Here is a 23024-nt window from a genome sequence, read left to right as displayed (position 1 = left end):
TATAAGCCATACACTTTTTAATGCAAAATATAATGATAGTACTTAAAATGCGCGCGCGCCCAATGCGCTCTCGGACGCTAACTTTGACTGCGATTTGTTTTTAGGTAATGAGAAGACGATTCAATTTTACATTTCCGTACACATTGAGTACGTCGATGTGGAAATTTACCATGGGATAAATGCAGTCGTGAATCTACCGTAGTGGACACTGCAGGCATACTAATTTACGTTTAACGTCACACTTAATCCCTCTTTTGTATGTACTCCCTATAAACTGCCCTCTGCCCCCATTATATTCCCATACGTATGAATGCTCTTGAAATGTTTCTCCTTATACTTCCTTATCTACTGTAGGTACCTATGTAAATTTTCACCATAGGTGAAAATTTAAATTGTAGTTGTTTTTAATTTAATAAAAAAATAAATAAAAAATTTGAATAGGATGGATATGCCTAAAACCCTTTTGAAGGCTGGATCCGCCTCTAGTTTATGTTCCGTGATTACAAATACTCGGTAATAACAGGGGAAAGCCAAGCTAACAAGCAAAACTAATAATTTGGCGGACATTGTACTTACCTAGAAATAATTATTTAAGTCATGTGTATTCACCAACACTTTACACGGGTTTATTTAGCGTCTAAAATACACAAAAATGAAATCAACCACAAAAATGAAGGAACCAGCTATCGACACAAAACCTTTGTTCATAGTCTCTTGACTTTGCAATATTTCCGAGTAATATTCATAAAACGAAAGTATTGTTACTAAAATGTTCAATAAACAACCCAGTACAATGAAGGAACATTCTACGAATTTGTCACTGTAGAGGTTCATCCCTGCTTCTATGAGAAGGCCTAATGTTATAATTGTGAAAGACCCATACACGCCGGTCATTACGAAATGATTTAACGAAACTAAATCGTCACATTCTGACGTATAAAACATGCCAAGGGTCATGAACATTAACAAGAAACCTCGCATAACCATCTGAACCACTTTGAAAGTCATGATTATAGTTGTAAAATATATAAAACCGAAATATAAACTATTGCGAAGTGTTGTTATTTTTGTAAATTTCATAATAAAATGACAGCACTATTGGTCACTATTGCCATGCTATTGCCAGATATGAAAGATGCAATCAGCCATTAGCCATATTAAAAAAGAGGTTAAAAATTAAAATTATACTATCCGGAACCCGCTACGAATAATCCGCAGATTTCAATAGGAAACCAATGTATCCGTGGTTGTGCGATTAGAGATTCGATTTTGACATTAACTTTATATCATGTAGGCTTCAAGCGTTCGATCTGTGTTACACGGAACCGTGTACGGGTCCGTACCTACGTTTTTTTTTAAGTAGGTATGGCATCTCGCAGTTCAGCCTGGGAGGCCCAGTACTTTGGCCCGATTCAGCTAATGTTATAATGTGACATTTGAATAACAGTCTAATCTCAATAGCAGTTTTAGGGTCTGTTCAGATAGACCGGCTCGGAGAGCATCGGCGCGCATTTTTCTTTTCACACAGACCGGAATTGGCTCCGATCGGCTGCGTGAGATGCAATCGGAGCCAAACGTCAGCAAGGCCGAGAAAAAGTACGCGATCGGAGCCTGTCGGCTAAGAATTTGCTCGTGTTAAGAATTTGCTACTCTCTCGGCGGACCCTACTTTCTACTTACCTACCTTCTTTGGGCATCTGCTACTAATAATAAGACCGATCGTATTCCATTGACATGTCATTGGTTTGATATTGGCCTGCCATTTGGTCTATGTAATCGTAAATCATTTGAAGACATTATTGGAGCACAGAAGAGGATAAAATGTTTGTTTTTAAAGTTTATCACATACGCTTCAATCGTAATTGAGTCGTGATTGATTTGTAGTTGGATATCAATCGTACCTATGTAGCTTAAGTATTTGCAGAATCCAGCCTCTGCTTAACCGGAGTTTAGGTTCCTCCGTTTTCGGGAGGCACGAAACCAGCAAGAATTTTGGAGTGGTGGGTCTCGGCATGGAACCAGCCCCATCACTCCAAAATTCTTGGTCACGGCCCCCGGCTGTCATTTGAACATCTTTGCGTTCATTTCATTTTCGCGTGTCTAGTGAGGCAAAGTAGTTTATTATAATAGTTAATAGCATTTCGGAACGTAAGGCAAACTCATTGGTTACATTATTTACAGAGTAATGTGTGTCTATAAGCAGGTCTGTAACCAAATTTTTTTTTCCTAATGTAAGAATATTGGACGTCATTCGATTCTTTTTCACGTCTCCATACACATTTTTTGATACACAATTATAAAATATAATTTCGACATGAATGTTATTTACCTGTTTTGTAGTAGTTTTATGTTAGGATACGCGGTCTGCGAGAATGAAACAAACAGGAATTCGGTATTCAATTTCTGCAATCATCCAGATTGTTCGATGGAAAATCAGCACACAATGTGTGTGGCAGCTAATAAACAGAGCTCGAGACTCTACGCCTCCGGTATGACAACATGGATGCGCTACCAGATTCTATTACTGCACAATAGGCACAGGGACAATATAGCTATGGGCTTAGAACCAGGTCAGCCACCTGCTACGAACATGCGGAAGATGTACTGGGACTATGAACTTGAACATATGGCAGAGGTATGGGCACGACAGTGTCAGAAACGACATGACGAGTGCAGGAATACTATCAGATTTAATGTTCTCCAAAATATGGACGTTCGGGCTGTCGTTAGTAGGGTTACTGAAGCTCAATTACTGGCGGACGCTGTGGGCGCTTGGTTTTCTGGTTCCCGCGCCCTGCCACCTGAGCATGTGTGGTCTTTCAGGCAAAGTAACTGTAGTGCGCCTGGAGGTTGTAACGCTCATTGGTATTCAGCAGCAGCGTGGGCATCCACATGGCGCCTAGGTTGCTCCCAATCACTTTGTACCGCTAAAAAGCCTTCATGCGCTCTCTTCCGTAAACGGCGCACAGTAACTGAGGAAACTCCGGAATATTCAATAGCTAATGCTACACGAACCTTCATGCCGAGTCAAAATATCCTTCGGCGTACTAGGTACATGACTCAAGCTAAATCTGTAAATTTTGAAGATTTTGCTACCACTGATGGCATAAGTTATCGAAAATCGAAAGAGTCTCCACTGCACCGTGGGATTTTAAATGACGAAAATAAAGAAAAAAGACGAAAGGAATCAAAAATTTTGGCATATACATTTTGCAATTATGGACCTGCAGGAAATATCGACGGCTTTCCTATTTATGAACCGGGATCTACTTGCTCTAACTGTCCCCAGGGCTCACAGTGCGGGGACCGGACTCACAGGGCCCTGTGCGCCGTCACTGGGGATCCAGATTGTAGAGAATAATTTTATCTTTAAAATACGAGTATCATCAATATCTATCTAATATAAGAGTTTGACAAAACACATTGTTTAACTGTTATTCATGCTATGTCGCTTTTTCAACTCTGCAAAATCTGTGACTTCAAAAAAGGCTATCCATAACTTCCAAAGCCGAATTGGTTTTGTTACCTACTTAAGATAATACCAGGTTTTCGTAACTTAACCAGGAAACTATAAGTATTATTTAAGCTGATGGAATTCCGAGCTTCTCAACTTAAGATGCAGTTTTCAAATAATCTGAACAAGCATTTGAAACTTATTAGGTAGTTGCATAGTTTGCTCTTCGCTTCATAAGAATGGGCCGATGACAGCATCTTGCAAGCAAATAGTTTGTTAAGAGTTCTAACAGTTGGAGCTTACTTACATAATAATTTACTGAAGATTGCTCAGTTTGACTTTGTAAGTATATTACCGTTATTTTGAGAATTATTTTGAAATAAGATTAATTTAATAATTGCAATATGGGTATGGTCCTGTTAGTTATTACATAACCAAAAACGATTATAGAACATTCAACTTACAAACCGACAGTAAAACCAGCCATTAACCAGGTTTCTGCGGCTGCAGACAGCCTCAAGCGGCGGAAAGATAGTGGCCTTGTCGGCAACTAAGTATATTTTCAAATCGTTTGGGTTCCCTCCCTTGGTTAGCGTCGCGTCGTTTAGTCATGGGATCGGAATGCCCACACTTTATTTACAGAACTCATCAGCTAGTTGGCGTGACCAAAATGCTGGACTGAATTATCTTGGACAAAGGATAAGCATAATAAGCATTGCCATCCAGTGTTTCAATGCTTTTAGTTTTTTATTTGGTTGTAAATACAATTTTTTTTTGCAGCAACGAGCCAATCGCCAGGCGCCTTAATGCGTGGCCTTATATTCGATAGCCCTTACTTACCTACCTCCTTACCACAGCTGCTCGGACGGCACGCATATACGACCTCATTAGGAAAACCTCTTGTCAAAGTGTTTTGTAAACATTACGCAATAAAAAACATTTCGTATGTCATGATTTTTCTATAGTATAATCGTGAGTATAAAAATATCTATTTTTAGGGAGTTTATTAGATATAAACAGGATGTTGTCCGCAGCGAAAGTGCGCATCCATGGGATGCAAGATGATAACTGGGTTATCAAGGACAAAATCAACCAGTATCGGGGACTTATAAAATTGTATGGTAAGTAATATATTTTTTTAATTAACCAGCAGTTCTAAGACAAACTGGTTCAAAGCAAAGAATCTCTTCAGCTTTAGCTCCCACTATTCCCCATTTTGATGTTACTGAAGGATAAGAACATACTCAGTACAATACCGGGTTTGAAAACCTAGTAGGCGTAGTGCCTACGTATTACCTAGGTACGGAAAAATATCTGAGATGAGTTTGAAAACATCCAACCCATATTTGAAATAAAAAATCATAATATTGGTCCTCCACAGTATCTTATGTTGGGTGTATAAGAAAAGTGCAATGGCAAACTGTCATGAAACCGCATAAATAAAACCACCACTTTTACATAATACCTTACCTACCTTAATGGTCTGAAAATAGGAATGTGTTATATAGAAACTAAAAGAGCTTCAACTTTGCGCTATTGTGTGTAGAACTAATTACAATATTACCTGCTTCAACATTGGTGATCGATCTGGTTTGTCAAATATCTAAGTACATTGCCTATATTGCAATTTTTTTTAATGACTTACTGTACCACACTGTAGCTTTCACCACGAGCCTACTTTCATCAGCGCTTTTGTTTAATTAGAGCGTGATCGGAAGATCCATGAGGGCGACTTGGCTAAGCAGAAGAAGAGGTACTCGCGTGACATACGCCAGCTTCGTAAAGAGATAGCTGCGAAGCGGGAGGAGCTGGGAGTCGCCGTCTATGGTGACAGGCAGTTCCTCAGAAATGCCTTCCAGGATCATAGAAGACTGCAGCTTACTTACATGAATAGTAAAGCCGATGTAAGTGCTCTCAAATTATTTATGTGTAATACTTGCAAAAGGAGGAAAATTTCAAATATAGCCTATATTATATGAAAAAGTCATGATCGTCGTATTTCTCAGTCATTTGCTCTTTCACGTTAGATACGTGGTTTTCTAATAATTATTATTTAACATCATATCCACAACTTCCACAGGTTCTGAACTTTAAAAAAAATCGTTAATTCACTATCCATCGCTAGATACGATTCGAAATATGTTTGTATTCTGTCATTATAATGTAGGCAGGCATCAATCGGGCCCCCAAGTTTAAGTGAAATTTTAAGGTTATAAGGGACACCTAAGCTTTGGTGAAAATTAAATTTTTATTGTGTGAAAACGGGCATAAGTTTCCTACCCTAATTTCCTATTTTTACCGGTACCTACCAAGTATTTGCAGTTGTCAAATCAACAATGCTGTATGTGGTAAGTGCGCAAACCACAAATCTCAATAATAACTTATTGGATACTAGAGAGTATTAGTGATTCCTTTTATCGATGTAACAAACTAAATCATAGTCCTTATTAACAAGTAGTAGTACGAAGTAACTATAAAGACTTGAGTCACAACGCCCGGAGTGATAATAAAAATGTAGACATGGTTATGAATACATTAAAGGTGCAATGTTATCGTTTAGATTATTTGATAAATCCTACATAGTACCTAATAACTTGCTAACTCCTAATTAATAAGTATTCGCGAATGTAGGTCGCAATAAAAGTGCAAATACTCGAGCCTACTAACAGGTTGAGGACTGTGAGACTGCCCACCAGTCTGAGTCTGACTCTGAGAGAGAGAGTTGGTTCGAGCCATTAGCCAGTCTGTCGCTGTCTGGCGACAGTGACTGACGTCAGTCAAGGCTAGTCTGGGATTGTTCGTTTTGTTGTGACGGCCACCCAATTTTCTATTTTAGGTGCTAACGTCGTCATCGAAATCTTTGGGGCAATAATGATGAAGATTTCATGTTGTAATGCTGAAATATTTCTGAGATAAATAATATAAAATAACAATTTTTTATTTGTGTCATTTTTTAATAACAGTCATAAAGACTGTATAGTTGTATAGTAGTCAAAATCCAGAAAATTTGATAGCTTATCTTAACAAGGGTATCTAGACTGTGGGGGTAAGACAGGTAGTCGCTTCATGTAAATAACAGTTCTTGGCTGCCTCGGGTAAAACTGAAACCTAATTCCTACATATTTGGGAAAAGGTCAAGCAGGTGAAGATGACATCTATAAATAAGATTATGCCATTTTCATCTGTACATGTATTTTTTTGGAAGTGAAGACATCTTTACAGTATAGCGTTTAGTGCTATGGCAACTTCAAGTTTCATCAGCCAATGTGTTCTAGACGAATATAATAAAGAGGGAACATTTTTTGTTTGTTTGTATCCTAAAGGCTCCGAAACTACTCAACCGACGCAAAAAAATCTTTCCCGTTACTCTCTCCCCAGTAGCGCGGGTGAAACTGCGGGAAAATGGCTAGTTCAGCATAATCACAATAGAAATGACAGCGTTACAAACCATACCGTTGTTTCGGGATTCATTTGCCACACACACAATACAAAATTCAATGTTAAAAAAATATTTTGAATTGATTACTGCAATAGCCTGAAACATCATATTTTGAAAATCTTTTTTCAGAAAGTTTTGGAAAGCATCCATCAAGAAAACTTCAACAAGCGGAAGCAACTTGACAGAATCAGATATACAAAAAAGAAGAAAATGGAACAATTTCGTATGGCACAGGTACTTATTTCGTACTTTCTTTATCGATGCAAACCAAAAATCCATAGGTATATTTAAAAACTAAAAGCTTAAAATTCAGTACAAAGTATCAAAATTAATTAGTTTCAAGTTTTATCAGATAGAGAGAACTCGTAGTTATGCCATCGAAACTTTTCAGTCATTTTTAGGGTTCCGTAACCAAAGGGTAAAACACCTACTTAGTTACAACGAATTTTATAGAAACCTTGCCTAAAAGTGAGCGTTGGGGTTCTGGTGGTTTTTGTATTATGTGAGCTGAATTTATTGTTTAATATTCGACAGTTGGAAGCGGCGGAGATGCGTGACCGCGTCATCTATGAAGTGGGGGGCAAGTTACCCCCCGAAAAGAAGGAGCAAGCCGTGGCGAACTATGTGCAGCGAGCAAATATCAAGAAAAACGCTGCACTCGCAATCAAAGTCATGTATAAGAAAATATTAGACATTCTTAAAAAGGTATTTATACTTGTAAACTCGAATTACATTATGTAGGTATTAGGTATATAAGTTCGTCTGAGGAAAATAATTTCAGGTATTCAGTGTACCTACTTATTTAAATTCAGTGCAGCAGTAATAACTCGTTTCGAAATAAAACTATAAGAACGTTAACATGCAACAAAAACATGAATATCTAATTTATCCTTAATCGAAACGTAGGAAAATGTTTGAAGTATATTTGTGGTAGTATCACCTGTGTTATATTTTTCAAATCAAACTCGTGTAGCCTCGTAACTTATAAGCATTTATAAGCTCGGGATTAAGCGGTCTGCGTGACTTTGTAACACAGAGCTTTTTATTTTCCAGAAATTAGTTATCTAATTGCTTTAATTGATCCGTTTAATCCTCTAGAAGTACCGATTGTAAAAAGAAGTAAAGATTTATGTTATCTCTCTTACATTGTATTCCCCACATTTCTTTTGTATTTGTTCATGCAGTAGCGTAAAAAATACTGTTGAATTTCCTCTAAAAGATGGTTTAACTATACAGTATAGGTACATGTGTAGTGTTTAGCAATAAGTAGTGTAAAATCATAATGATTTTATAGGATTCGTCATACTTCACCGTTGTACTGGAGGCATTGAAACTGGACTGCCGAGCGCAGGGCAAATGCTTGATGGGTGCTACCGAGATGGGCCAACTCGCTATGGAGTACCTTGATGACCGAAAATTTGAATACAATAAACTAGAAGGAGAGATAAAAGAAAACATGAAAGAAAGAGAGAGAACACTAAAGTTAGCTCGCCGTGAGGTCGCTTATTTGACTGATTCGTTTCCACATCTCATACGGAAAGAGGTACTTTGCTAAACGTACTTTTTAACCCTTTAATTCGCAACGTAAAATGCAACTATCCAAACAAAAAAATATATTGCAAGAACCATCATCATTTTATCTTATCTACATAAATTTTAATAATGGATATACTGCTGCCTTCTATGAAAAAAAATATTGAACCAACTCACGCGCATCATTACGTAGTTGTGACCAAAATGGCATCGCGTCGACATTGCGCTCGTGGACGACCGGTGAGTTTTAATAAATATAAATAGTTTTTATGCATTTATTGACAACTATTATTTGAAATATTATTGTTTATGAGTGTTTACAATTGTGTCATATAACACCAAAGTCAAATTCATATTCTACTATGAAATATAAGCACGTATTTACCGACGTTGCACATTTGCGACACTGCGAAGCTTTAGCATAAGTACTTTTAATTTCGTACGTTGCACGGGTGCCACGTCGCGCTTTTACTAACACTGAATAATTATAATTTTCTTTGTATGGGTTTTGTGTTTTTTTTTACATTTATGGGAGTTGACGGTATTATGTTTTTATATTGACTGTTCTGAAAGTTTGCTAATGTACGACTAAGCTAGATTACTAAATAATGAATGAATATCGCTATTACTAATATGCTCGTTTTTTACTAAAACTTGTGTTAACTTATGTATGGTGTTGGTGATTGCTGCATGTTTGTTTTTCTTTTTGTTTAGTACCAGGGAGGCTTAAAATGGCAGAGAGCAAGACAAATTTTAGCTTTGGTTCCAGAAGCGGCCTCGTCTGCTGATAGCTCTTCGTTTGAAGACGAAGTTATTATTCAAAACATCACCGAACGTCAAGACGATGTATCTTCTGACTTCAGCTCGAACCAAGGTCCCTTCATTCGTCTTTAGAAAACTTGGATCTTATTCTTGATAGTCCAGTGCAAGAAGAAACCTTTACGACATTATCTGATGAAGATACGGTTCCACTGACTCCAGTAATACGTAGTATTTTTCCTTCGGACACACCACCCAATCCGCTCCCAAATTTAAATTTAGTTTCGTCAATTTTATCACCACTTAATACTCCATTAACCAAGAGTTGTAGCTAAAAGAGTAAAATAGTACAAGAGACCTCTTCTTAGTTTCAAGTGGCAGCGTGGGAAATTCAAATACTCAGCAGAGTTTGATATGCCTGATCTTAGCACTAGTAGTACCGCAACAGAATCTCCGTTAGACTATTTTCTTATTTTTTTTTTCTGAAGATATAATAGATTATATTACGGAGCACACCAATTTATATTCTGTGCAAAGCAAAGAAGGTAAATCTATAAACGTTACAGACATGATGTGCGTGATTTTCTAGCTATCACAATTATGATGGGTATTGTAAGAATGCCGTCATATCGAGACTACTGGAGTAGGTAATGATTTCAGATACCCTCCTGTCGCTGATGTGATGAGTCTAAAAAAGTATAAGCTAATGAGAAAATATTTGCATTTCGTGGATAATTCGGACCTGAATAACGATCGTTATTTTAAGGTTCGGTCGATATTAGAAAAAGTAAGGACTAATATTGTTTACGACTAGAAGAAGAAGGAAGCTACAGCATAGATGAAATTATGGTCCCTTACAAAGGCACTAGAGCAGGAAATAGACGACAGTACTTGCCAAAAAAACCCAAGAAATGGGGCCTACTGTGTCTAGACCTACAGATGCTGTAAGATTTGATAAAATTGGCCATTTTCCAGTTTTTGTACAGCGAGGTAGGTGCAAATACTGCAAAACTGGGTATTCAAATACCCCTGTTCAAAATGTGAACAACGTTTGTGTTTAGTTCCCAAAATAAACTGTTATAATAAATATGTTTTTTAATATATTTTGTTTTTCATTTATAACTATATTTTATTCTGTAACGTGGGCACTGTTGTAAAAATACAACACTGATTTCAACCTGTACATGTTCTTGTGTCTCGCAATGTAGCACATTTACAACATACTATATTTGGATATATATGTATACCAGATTTTTATTTTCATTTTTTTGAGCACTTGTAAGATCTAAATAAACAATAAATGAAAAAATAATAATAAATATATTCAATATTTTTTTTGAGCTTTAAAGGGTTAAAGGATACTGCAAAAAAAACCAAAAGCCTTCAGCTTTTTTAGTTTCAGTAACGATTTTTAATTGTATCATCATATACGAGCTGAATAATGATAAATATCAATTAATTAGGAAGCCACAAATTTGGACGATTTGTACGAAGATGAGGACAACGGAAGCAGCCATTCCACGCACTGGGAACTGGAAGAAGTACTGCGGACATGCAAACGCCTACAAAAAGCAACTCTGGTTTCCTCTTTTGATCAAATTCTTCTAAGGTAAATAAAATAAGTCAATAAGTATATATTTTTTTTCAGTAGTTAGTCTGAAAAAAGAAGTAGATTTCAATTGATTTTTTTACCATAGATTAAATCTAAAGTTGAAAGTGCAATTATAGGTACATAGCTAAGTTAGAAGAAGATTACCTCGATAAAAAATTATCATAGTAAGAGTAAGAGGAGGAATTGCTACTAATACTCGTAAAATGTCCCAATCAGTTCATTAGCTATTTTCTACTCATTACGAAGTAACTATTAAGGTAATCTGTGCCATTACACTTAATACGGTTATTTTGTTTGACTACGGACTCCAATAACAAATGTATCGCGATGTAAAGGTTGAAAGAACAACGCTATCAGACTGCAAGGCTGCTGACGTCGCTGTCGCTGAACAATGAGAAACGAGACACGCTCATAGAGGACCGCAAACACGCCATGTTGATGCTCGATACGCTGAAGAACGTTGGACAAGAACGAACCAGCCAGTGAGTACGCAGTAGGCAAATTATATAACGTGTAACTTTTGTACTAGACTTTCAATTAGAAGTTCAATTATTGCCCGTGGATCGTGTCTGGTCAGGCCGTTCTTATATTACAGGCTCTGAACCACCACGCAAGGACAAAGAAATCAAACTACTTTGAAGTGTGTTTAATCATTTACATCATCGCACGGAAAAATGATCATTTTTAAGTTCAGTAGTGACTCTGACAATTGTAATACGAAACGAGATTTTTTAATTCTCGTGGCAAGAACGAGGCGAGTCTCGCAACCCCGTGCATTACCCATCACAAAAATTGTGATGAGCCCTGCATGACCCCACTTAGCATCACACTTGCTTATTTGGCTTTAAATACTCAGAATACTGTCGTTTTTTTTTATTTTAAAACTATGCGCATAATTATCCGCGCGCAAGTGGACCCGCACATTAAAGTAGTAGGTACTTTGAGATGTCATTGGAGGACCTATATGGTACAGGTATTTTCGAGATGTCATTTGTAAGTAGTTTCAGATTTAACTATCTATTGAGTAAGAGCACTTAAAGTTTCGTAATGGCAATGTTTTGAGGTGGTAGTTCGTACCTACTTTATCTAGATGAGTTATAATAAAATGTAGTAGCTGCGGGGCGCTAACCACTCCATGATCTGGTAATTTTATTGCTCTTTGATGAATTATGAACTATGTAGGTTTATGTGAAAGAGAATTGGTGTTTTTTAACCCCCGACGCAAAAACGACGGGGTGTTATAAGTTTGACGTGTCTGTGTGTGTGTCTATGTGGCATCGTAGCTCCCAAACGGATGATCCGATTGTAATGCGGTTTTTTTCTTAAGAGTTGTTCAGTACTTTCACAATGGTCGATTTTCCACTCGGATTTCACGAGTTTTATACTTTTCACTGTTTAATGATGCCAACTTTGGAATATGTTGAATGTTTGGTGTTGAACTACTCTGGCCTTCTCTAGGGATCATGTGTTGAAAAAACCGGACAAGTGCGAGTCACACTGGCGCACGACGGGTTCCGCGTACTATCATTTATAAAACGTTCCATAATTATAATACATTCCATATTCTGTGAATATTTCTAGCATATACCTGTTGCCGTTATCGGTATCGAGCATAAATGAGCAAAAAAGTCACGTATTATTCTAGTTTTCAGTACTTGTTGTTACAGAAATACATCATATTATGAGCTCGATGAAACGAAAATGTTTTCCACTAACTGTTGTGATCTTTCATTTTGAAAAACAAAAATCATGAATATTGTTGTTTTTGCAACGCAGTGGAGGAAATCCAATTAGACAGGCTTCCAATGGAGCGCAATTGAATTCCGAGCTGTAGGTACCTAATGCTGTTCACTGTAAAAACTTGAGTTCAAGAAGTAGTTTCCTTTATAGTCGAGCACTTAATTATCAGAAAGCAACTTATTTAACGTTAGATGAACTTTATTTTGTATTTTATGGTGCAATTTGTCGAGTCCTCAGAAAAATAATTTAACAAAAAACAAGTGCGAGTCGGACTCGTGCACGAAGGGTTCCGTAAATTACAGTTAAATCAACCTATCTCAAAAACTATAAGAGATACTTTGATCAAACCAAAAATCGTTGAAAGAGTTAATTAGCATGCATCACCTCTATTTTTTTTAGAATTTTATACCCCGTAGTTATAAAAATAGAGGGGGGGGGACATACTTTTTACGACTTTGAGAGCTGATATCTCAAAAACCGTTCACTTTAAGAAAAATGTTTTTTAGAAAACTTTATATCATTTTAAAAGACCTTTCCATTGATACCCCACACGGGTATGTACATCGAAAAAAAAAATTTCATCCCTCAGTTACATGTATGGGGGGCCCCACCCCCAATTCTTTTTTTTACTATTTAGTGTCATATTTTTGTAGCGGTTCATACAACACATATTCCCATCAAATTTCATCACTGTAGTACTTATAGTTTCCGAGTAAATCGGCTGTGACAGACGGACAGACGGACAGACGGACAGACGGACATGACGAAACTATAAGGGTTCCGTTTTTGCCATTTTGGCTACGGAACCCTAAAAAACCAGTTTAAAACAAATACTTATCACCAATATTTCAGATTATTCGCTGCAATATGGAAGCCATTTATTAATTATATTACACATCTTTTATATTATTAAATTAAAACCTCGGATGCTGTGCCCGATATCGGTGGTTACCAGTTTATTATATGTTCAACTGGAAGCCATTATTGTCTATTACTATCACGTAAAAGCCGACTTATTTATTTATAAATTTATTTCAGGTATCAAGGGCTGTATCTATACTAATATTATAAAGAGGAAAACTTTGTTTGTTTGTTTGGTTGTAATGAATAGGCTCAAAAACTACTGGACCGTTTTTAAAAATTCTTTCACCATTCGAAAGCTACATTATCCACGAGTAACATAGGCTATATTTTATCCCGGTACGGCAGTAGTTACCACGGGACGCGGGTGAAACCACGGGAAAACAGCTAGTAAACATATATATTTATGTAAAAAGAACTTTAACATACTATAAATATAAAACAAGTAAGGCAGAATGTGTTCTTGCAGGTTGTCGGGGGTTGATTCACCTGTTTTGTCAAATAGTGAATTCGTATTAAGAGATATGATGACTGAAATGCTCCACAGGGTTGTGAAAAACGTTTGATACTACGTGCGTTAAAAAGACTTGGTTTATTATTTTCATAATTAAAACATATACAGGCTGTGTCGTTCACAATCACCTTAAGTCCTATCGCATATAAGTACTTAATGATTTTCTAAGGCGAATTGAAAAAAAAATACCTAATCTATTCACTGGTTTAGCCACAGGAGTCATTTTTCGTTTTTATAATTTACAACATCATGTGTAAAGCAGAGATAAAGTTAGGAGTATCGAATGTTTTGATCAGTTGACAGCTGTCAGTTTTCAAGGGAGAATTTCAGTTGTTTGTAATGACTTTTATATGGTGTTCTAATTTTCGCACATTTTTATTCTATTTACTTTGTTTTTACGTATTTTTTTTTCTTTGTGTTAAACGATATATATTAACCAGTACATTTACGCATTTCATTTAATGTGATTGTGAACGACACACCCGATATTTACAGCCCAGGAACTGGCCGCCTACCTTTAAAATTTTATCAGTTAAAAACCTTTTCAGTAGCTTTACTTTGACTACACATTTAGGTGGTCAGATCAAATCTCCTCTTGAATTTTTGTAGCAATACCTATAGTAGGTACTAGGGTAGTAGTCGTTGGCTCAGTAATTTCGTCGTCCGCGTTCCTGTTGAGTACGTTTCCAGAGCTTTTGTTGTTAAATCAAGTATACATTTTATAACAGTTCGTACAATTCAAACCCGTATTTTTTCAAGTAGAACGCAATAATTGCTAGTGGATCAGATTTGTCGAATGTTTTTGTGTATGTAAATTATGTTTGTTCTTTTTCCCTTCCTTCCTTTCCTTTTATGTACAACCTATTATTTACACACCGTGGAAAAATACCACACACATCTAAAATAAAGCCATCACAGCTTACTATAGTTCGGCCATTCAGAGAATGCGTTCCTGACACGTCGCGATTGAACTGACGACGTAACTTTGCAATGGCGTTGCAGTTACGATAAAAATATTTTTGCTGGTTGTTTACCGTTTTAACAATTGAGGAGCATTAAAACAACATTATTATATCAATAATCAATGAATGTAGTTACGTCGTCAGTTCAATCGCGACGTGTCAGGAACGCATTCTCTGAATGGCCGAACTATATAATATCTATATGATTTTAACAAGTTAGAAAACTTATGTAAGCTATATACATTTTGCGTTGAAAGGAATAATTGGAACTTTTTTGAATGTACCTAAATGTATGTTCTGTCCGTTTGAAACTTTTTTGAATATACCTGTGCACATGTATTTCTATCCACTTGAGACCATATGTTCCGTGCATTATACTTCGGCCGTTCAGAGAATGCGTTCCTGACACCTATCAGTTAGTCACGACTAGTGATGGGCACAACATAACACTGAGTTCGTTACCGTTCCTTCAAAATGAACCGCCGCATTATTTTAAGATTATTTTCGTTTTAAATTGGCGGAATCATTTGTTTTATATTTTAGTTATTTAAGTGGAAACCAAAAAAAGGTAATATTCATATAATAAAATTGTTTTATTTATTCTTTGTTACAAGTACATTGAATTGAATGTGCGAACAGAATATTAATCAGACTCCGATTTGCTTGAGGAGGTGGTGTCTTCATCATCATCTTCGCCTACATGTATAATTATATTATTATCAATAACAGAATCAATCCTGATATCTCGGTCTAACGAAAGCCGGGTAATCAAATAAAAACAGATCGAAAACACTTGAAAAACGTGGTCTATGCGCACGAAACGACAACGGACGACTGTTTTAGCGTCACAAAATGGCGGCCCATAACGCCATTTGGGGTTACCATTTTTAATCTAAGTATAAAAATGCGGTTTGGTCATAGTTTTATTTTTATATTTCATAAAAGTTATAATTAAGTCTTATAGTCCATTATTTTCCAATTCTTAAAAAGAAAATCAAAACGTATTATTTTATATTATAACTGTATAAGAACAGATTACGATACTTGCCTGTTATTTTTAGCACAGCACTACAAAATATAAACCGCTGACATAACCTTGTAATAGCGCAGTATAGATTTAGAAAAATATTGTTTACCAAGTTATTTGACACTCAGTTTGGCACAAAATTATAACATTCATTGATTATTGATATAATAATGTTGTTTTAATGCTCCTCAATTGTTAAAACGGTAAACAACCAGCAAAAATATTTTTATCGTAACTGCAACGCCATTGCAAAGTTACGTCGTCAGTTCAATCGCGACGTGTCAGGAACGCATTCTCTGAATGGCCGAACTATATACATAATCTGAGATATAGCCATCACAGCTTACTATACAGAGTGTGTCGTACCTGATGACATTAAATTAAATACGTTAATAAACTGGTTAAAATATGTCGATTAACACAAAAAAAAACGTAAAAATAAAATAAAAAAATAAAAGTCATTACAAACAACGGAAATTCTCCCTTGAAAACTGACAGCTGTCAATTGGTTATAACATTCGATTTACACATGATGTTATAAATTATGAAAATCCTTACAGGTAGCGTGGAATGTGTGCAATTGTGCAATTTGCATGTCATGTATAATGTGACTCTTAGAATCGCGGTTTCTCACGAATGCTAAAGGCGCGGCTCCACAGCGGTGCACGGAGAGGCTACGCACGTGTATTAAGCTTCGCTTTGTAAGAAAATGTATGTGGTTGTGTCCACTGCAACCCACGGAGAGGCTACGCATGAATTGACGTCATTGATACACGCGTGGCTTGCTCGAATAGGCGGTTACATAGCTCAACACTGTCAACGTGGGTCTACGTTTCCACTGGAGTACACGAATAAGACCCACGACTATGTACAGCTCGGTTATCGCAGAGCAGTTGTTGTAAGCGGTTACGTAGCTCAACGCTGTCAGAGCGGGTCTACCCGTGCGCCGTGCCACGCTATACATAGTCGTGGGTCATATTCGTGTACTTCAGTGGAAACGTAGACCCACGTTGTCAAACAAATGAATACACGCAGCTAAAATGCGCCGCGTGTCCGTGCGCAGCGTGCACTGCGGTGGAGCCGCGCCTTAACTCTTAGAAAAAAAACCAAAGATCCATTTTGTAGAGAATTTTTAGATCTACAATTTTAGTCCGTTGTGTGTTTTTTTTTGAAATAAAAAAAAGACCGTTTTCGAAAAAAAAAGCCAAAAAACCTTAAATTTTGACTTTTGACCTCGAACAACTTTTGACGCATTTATGAGATCGATGGGGACTTTTGATATTTTATTTGTAATGGTAAAACTAAGCTCTCCACCAAAATTTGGCTTTCGGGGATTTTTTGTTATTTCAAATGCCTGTTTTGACCGGACTATAGCCATAGCATTACCTTTTATTCGTAAGAAATAAAGTATTTAATTCGGTTGAGGCTATTTTGCTTAAACACTACCTATCATATTTTATTTACAAAATAACTGGACTACAGCGAACAGCTAATATTCTGTTACATTGTAATTTGTTTTGTATAAAATTTAAATGTAACCGTAGCCATTGACAATGGGTACATTAATTTACGCAAAAGAATGGAATTCATTTTCCATTTTATGTTTTACAAACATAGGTACGCCAATCTGAATTGTTTCCGTTTTGTTTAAGGATCAAACGACAGAGAAAGGAATTCAGATTGACTTCCATAGTAACAATAGAAGTATAAGGTCGCGACGGTGAACGTTTTTATAATTATGTACATTTTTATATTCTGAAAAGGGTCTGCAATCAAGCTTATGGATTAAATGTAATGGGCCTGTACCTGTAAAGGCATTTTAAGGATATGGATAATCATGTACAATTATTTTTAGAATAATATATAGAAGCACTTTTTAAGTTTTTATTCCATTGCATTTTTCATAAAAACGTGAAAAGTAAGCTTTGTTTCACTTTTCTTCAGTATAAACAAACTCTCACGGCTGTGTCAATTTCGCAAAATAATTCGGTTAGTACCTATTTGTTGTTTTTACAAATAATTGCTGTTCCAAGTTCACGGCAAAAGCAAAGTACCTAATTGGTGTAAAAACCTGCAGCTATAAAATTCCGAGGTTGTGGGAAGTCTGAACTTGAATTTTCTTTGCATTAAGGTGCCTATTTGAAATGTTAATTTTGCAGTCATAATCGAACTCTATAATTTGTTCCATCTCTTTGATTGGTCAGCTACGCGACTGCTGTCCACGGGGTCTCAGGTATGATTATCAGTTTGGGCCTGCTTCGTTAAGTTTAAGTATTTATATTTTATTTATTAATGATAAATGTATCTGTAACTAAAATTGAGGGTAAAATGTTTTTCGAAGCGTCTGCGATTTGTAGTTTTCGCAACTCATATCGATGAGTGGCCACTAAAAACGCCCCACCCTGGTTCCTACTATCATCCGCTCGATCGCAACGTAGTATTTGATATCTCAAAGGAATTCTTCTATGGAATTATTGCAACCAGATTCCGTTACTGCCAATAAATCAAAATGGATTCCCTCAGTATTGGTTTGGAATTCACTCTCGTACATTTTGATAGAATTTCCACGTAATGTCTATGATATGTTTGGTTTTGTTATGTTGGGGCTCCGAACCCAACTCCACTCTGCATTCATTGGCCAGGATTTTGGTTTGGTACAACTTTTCGAAACCCTTTTCAGGTCTAATAACAAACGGTGATTATTGTCTTGATTTTGTGTTGGGCCTTATCAATTTTAATTTGAACATCTCTGCACATACTTTTTTCACATGATCCGAAATGGTCTCGATACTAAAATTTTGAATAATATCTATATTTTTGCGTGTGTGTGGAAATGAATATGTATAGTGCTGGTTTAGGAAATCATCAATAATGTTTTAATACGTTTACACGTTTTTTTGATTTATTTATTTATTCTTGCACATATTTATTACATTTTAAAATATTAAATAGAAAAATAAAAAACATTTAAGAATATAAAAAATAGGTTGCCACCGATATCGGGCACAGGGTCCAAGGTACCGGTGGTTAGGGTCCCAGAGACAGAAACCTCCTCACAATACGTGCCGTATCCAGGAGTACTGCCTTCTGAATCAGTCCCTTGATCCAGCCGTCCAACGAGAGCCTCCTGAGGTGTTCGTCGAGGCTCTTGGCTATTACACGTTTATTATTAACGCAATTACAATGAAAGATAAAACTTTGCCATTCTTTTTTTTCAAATTTTATGATGGACAAAACAAAAACCGGAAACCGGGCGAATGCGGCGCGGTCCGGCGGTAGTGAGTGGACAAGAACAACCGTGTTTTGTATTGCCGGCACATCCGTCCGTCAGAAAACCGTGCCGCATGCCGTGAGTTCTAGCGATCACGCCGAATTACTTGAAACATCGGCGGCCGGGATGACGGCGCTCGGCGCGTGCGGTGGACACATGGCCATAGTAAATGTCTGTATCGCTAAATCGGCGCCATGATGGCCCGGTGACGACGGCAGCTGGAACTACACAAAGCTTTTTTTAGCATTTCCGTAGACTTCGTGGCCCCACATTTGTGTACCTTTTGACCTTTGACAGGTATGAAGCATTTTTTAAACGGTGGACTTATTCTGTTGACTGACGACCTTAAAAAAGAAGGTGGATAAGAAGTTGAGGTATTAAAAATAGGGCTGCATAGCAGTAGTTTGCATTAATCAGCTGGAAGTTGGTTGGTGGGTGAAACACCTTTGCATCAGAAAGCACGCAGAATAGGTTTGTCCTACGTCTGATCTCTCACCGATGTTGTCGGATTGCCGTTCCACCGGCTATGCAACTACGCAAAAGTTTGTGCACCTAATATTTATAATACCTTATACCTACGTAGTTATATTACCTACGTCCTGCACATCTGGCAGATCTCCTTAGAGAGAATAGACGCCGGTAATCGGTTTGAAGGCCGTTATTATAATTAAGTAGTTATTTCAAGCATACGATAAGCAGCTTGGTACTATTTGTAGGAGCAATTAGTAATATTAAAAAGCTTGATGAGGAGACGTGGGCGGTGTTCTCTCTAAAGAAACGATCAACACTGTTTTACCTTCAATAACGTAACAGCGCTTTCGCACTAACGGATTTTGTTGCGCGCATACGCAATGTTTTCTACGGGCTACAAAAACATGCTGCGTGCTTTTCGGTCTCACTGTTTGTTCCGGTAACTTAAATTCTTTGTTGCGGCTCGAATAAACGCGACGCCATCCGTATAAAAAAACAAAGCGTACAATCCATTGGTGTGAGTGAAGGGGCGAGGGACCGGGAATGGCAGTGAAACCTAATGCTTGCGTTACCCGCAAACGCTCCCGCTGACAGCCCGCTGCCACTGTAACAAAAATAATGACAAAATAATGCATATATTTGTATCTTGATCAATTTTGAATAAAAACAACAACAACAAATCCCTGTTTTTTTTGAAGATGCACCCCCATCTCTTTATTTTTTTGATTAGCTTTATACAAACACCTTATTGTTAAATTGAAATTAGTCTCGAACATCCCTCAAAATTAAATAGTAATCGAAACACAAGCCACTACACAGTACAACCAATTAACAACTTTTCTGACTACACATTTTCACCTTTAGGGTGCGTCCACATCTGGCGAATGCGCCGCGAATGCGCAGCACGCGAGCCGATCGCGAGCTGTCCGCGAGCTGCGCGCGTGCAGTCACTGCAATAGTTCGGTGCGCCTCTTTAGCGCAACTCACGCAAGGCTCGTATAGAGCGCGCGAGCGGCGCGCGATCTGCGCGCAATCAGTTCTCGCCCTTACAGTTCCGTATATTGGCTCAGTACTATCGAAGATGGCAGACGTCGCGCGCCGCCTGCGCGCCGCTCGCGTGCGGCGCTTAGGTCGCGCGCGAGCTGCGCGCGGGCGGCGCAGAAGCGGCGCACGAACAAAAATGCACGCGCGCAGCTCGCGAACAGCTCGCGATCGGCTCGCGTGCTGCGCATTCGCGGCGCATTCGCCAGATGTGGACGCACCCTTACATTTCCTGCACAAACTAAACTTTTTTGTCATTGAAAAAAAACAGTCGGCACGTGTATTGGAAAGCAGCACGTTTACAATACAGGGATAAAAGTTTTATGAAAAAAAAATCGGTAAAAAAACTTTTAAGTTAAACGGTTTTATCTTATGTGCACTGAAAACTAGAAAATAAAAAAATAGTTTCTTACCTGTCAACCTACGTAGGTGGTCCCGGTCATATTAAACTAAAATAAAAACGTGGGGCCCCTGTGAAATCCTACCTATGGCAAAGCATATCTTTATACTTTGGTAGATCATGAGCTCGGCGTTCGCTGGTGAAGCCGCTACGGCTGATTATTGATTGTCAAAATCTCCAGTTACGATTATAGTAAGTCGATGCAATCCACACCTATTATACCTCTAGAAGAAAGTACTACAGCAATAGTTAATGGGCCCCACGTTTTTATTTTAGTTTAATATGACCGGGACCACCTACGTAGGTTGACAGGTAAGAAACTATTTTTTTATTTTCTAGTTTTCAGTGCACATAAGATAAAACCGTTTAACTTAAAAGTTTTTTTACCGATTTTTTTTTCATCAAACTTTTATCCCTGTATTGTAAACGTGCTGCTTTCCAATACACGTGCCGACTGTTTTTTTTCAATGACAAAAAAGTTTAGTTTGTGCAGGAAATGTAAGGGTGCGTCCACATCTGGCGAATGCGCCGCGAATGCGCGAGCCGATCGCGAGCTGTCCGCGAGCTGCGCGCGTGCAGTCACTGCAATAGTTCGGTGCGCCTCTTTAGCGCAACTCACGCAAGGCTCGTATAGAGCGCGCGAGCGGCGCGCGATCTGCGCGCAATCAGTTCTCGCCCTTACAGTTCCGTATATTGGCTCAGTACTATCGAAGATGGCAGACGTCGCGCGCCGCCTGCGCGCTGCTCGCGTGCGGCGCTTAGGTCGCGCGCGAGCTGCGCGCGGGCGGCGCAGAAGCGGCGCACGAACAAAAATGCACGCGCGCAGCTCGCGAACAGCTCGCGATCGGCTCGCGTGCTGCGCATTCGCGGCGCATTCGCCAGATGTGGACGCACCCTTACATTTCCTGCACAAACTAAACTTTTTTGTCATTGAAAAAAAACAGTCGGCACGTGTATTGGAAAGCAGCACGTTTACAATACAGGGATAAAAGTTTTATGAAAAAAAAATCGGTAAAAAAACTTTTAAGTTAAACGGTTTTATCTTATGTGCACTGAAAAATAGAAAATAAAAAAATAGTTTCTTACCTGTCAACCTACGTAGGTGGTCCCGGTCATATTAAACTAAAATAAAAACGTGGGGCCCATTAACTATTGCTGTAGTACTTTCTTCTAGAGGTATAATAGGTGTGGATTGCATCGACTTACTATAATCGTAACTGGAGATTTTGACAATCAATAATCAGCCGTAGCGGCTTCACCAGCGAACGCCGAGCTCATGATCTACCAAAGTATAAAGATATGCTTTGCCATAGGTAGGATTTCACAGGGGCCCCACGTTTTTATTTTAGTTTAATATGACCGGGACCACCTACGTAGGTTGACAGGTAAGAAACTATTTTTTTATTTTCTAGTTTTCAGTGCACATAAGATAAAACCGTTTAACTTAAAAGTTTTTTTACCGATTTTTTATTTTCTAGTTTTTAGTATTTAATGAAAATGCGTACCGAATATTCCTCATTCTATCTAATTCATTTAGTGTATCATTATTACACGGTCTCTTACCTGACAATTTATTACAATCTAATTCCTCAATACATAGCCCTTCCAGATACTTTTTTTTTTAACAACCCCAAAAATCATCACATGACCTCTCCTGCTGTGGGTCAGCAGCGGTGAGGGAGTGTCAGACTCTTGACTAGAAACCGTTTTGTTCCGTCGTAGGCCTTTTATGTACCAGGGCCGCGGTAACTCTTTCGAACAATCTCGCAGCCCAGGCAGGCCTTGGCCCTGTTGGGCCCCGCTGGAGTTACTGACAGTTTTCTACTTGTGAAGCCCTTTCATTTGATACCCGTATTGGTGGGATTGATAAAAAATTGTTATCAGCCATTTGGTAGCGGCGGCCATCTTAGATTTCAATTTTGCATAGTAAATTGTATTCTA

At 37.9% G+C, this 23024-nt stretch overlaps 2 protein-coding genes and 1 long non-coding RNA gene across 3 annotated transcripts in view; all 3 read left to right on the top strand.

Moving 5' to 3' along the window:
- Window positions 1–2313: 2313 nt before the first annotated feature.
- On the top strand, window positions 2314–3360 carry LOC124645355. Its single transcript, XM_047185161.1, has one exon. It carries the CDS (start codon window positions 2314–2316, stop codon window positions 3358–3360), a length of 1047 nt encoding a protein of 348 aa, XP_047041117.1.
- A 1114-nt stretch (window positions 3361–4474) lies between these two features.
- Window positions 4475–23024, top strand: part of LOC124645421 — a 35749-nt gene continuing 17199 nt past the window's right edge. Inside the window, exons 1-7 of the mRNA XM_047185227.1 lie at window positions 4475–4574; window positions 5158–5357; window positions 7022–7126; window positions 7427–7597; window positions 8187–8435; window positions 10648–10793; window positions 11132–11278. Of these exons, the coding sequence (XP_047041183.1) occupies window positions 4475–4574; window positions 5158–5357; window positions 7022–7126; window positions 7427–7597; window positions 8187–8435; window positions 10648–10793; window positions 11132–11278 (1118 nt within the window). The remainder of the gene's footprint in view (window positions 4575–5157; window positions 5358–7021; window positions 7127–7426; window positions 7598–8186; window positions 8436–10647; window positions 10794–11131; window positions 11279–23024) is intronic.
- LOC124645422 lies at window positions 8514–10285 on the top strand. The gene is made up of 2 exons (XR_006986220.1): window positions 8514–8665; window positions 9195–10285. It is a non-coding gene; the product is annotated as an uncharacterized LOC124645422 (long non-coding RNA).

This window comes from Helicoverpa zea, chromosome 31 (assembly GCF_022581195.2).
Source record: "Helicoverpa zea isolate HzStark_Cry1AcR chromosome 31, ilHelZeax1.1, whole genome shotgun sequence".
Lineage (NCBI taxonomy): Eukaryota > Metazoa > Arthropoda > Insecta > Lepidoptera > Noctuidae > Helicoverpa > Helicoverpa zea.
Note: the sequence above shows the minus strand (reverse complement) of the source record. Positions and strands in the feature narration are given on the sequence as shown.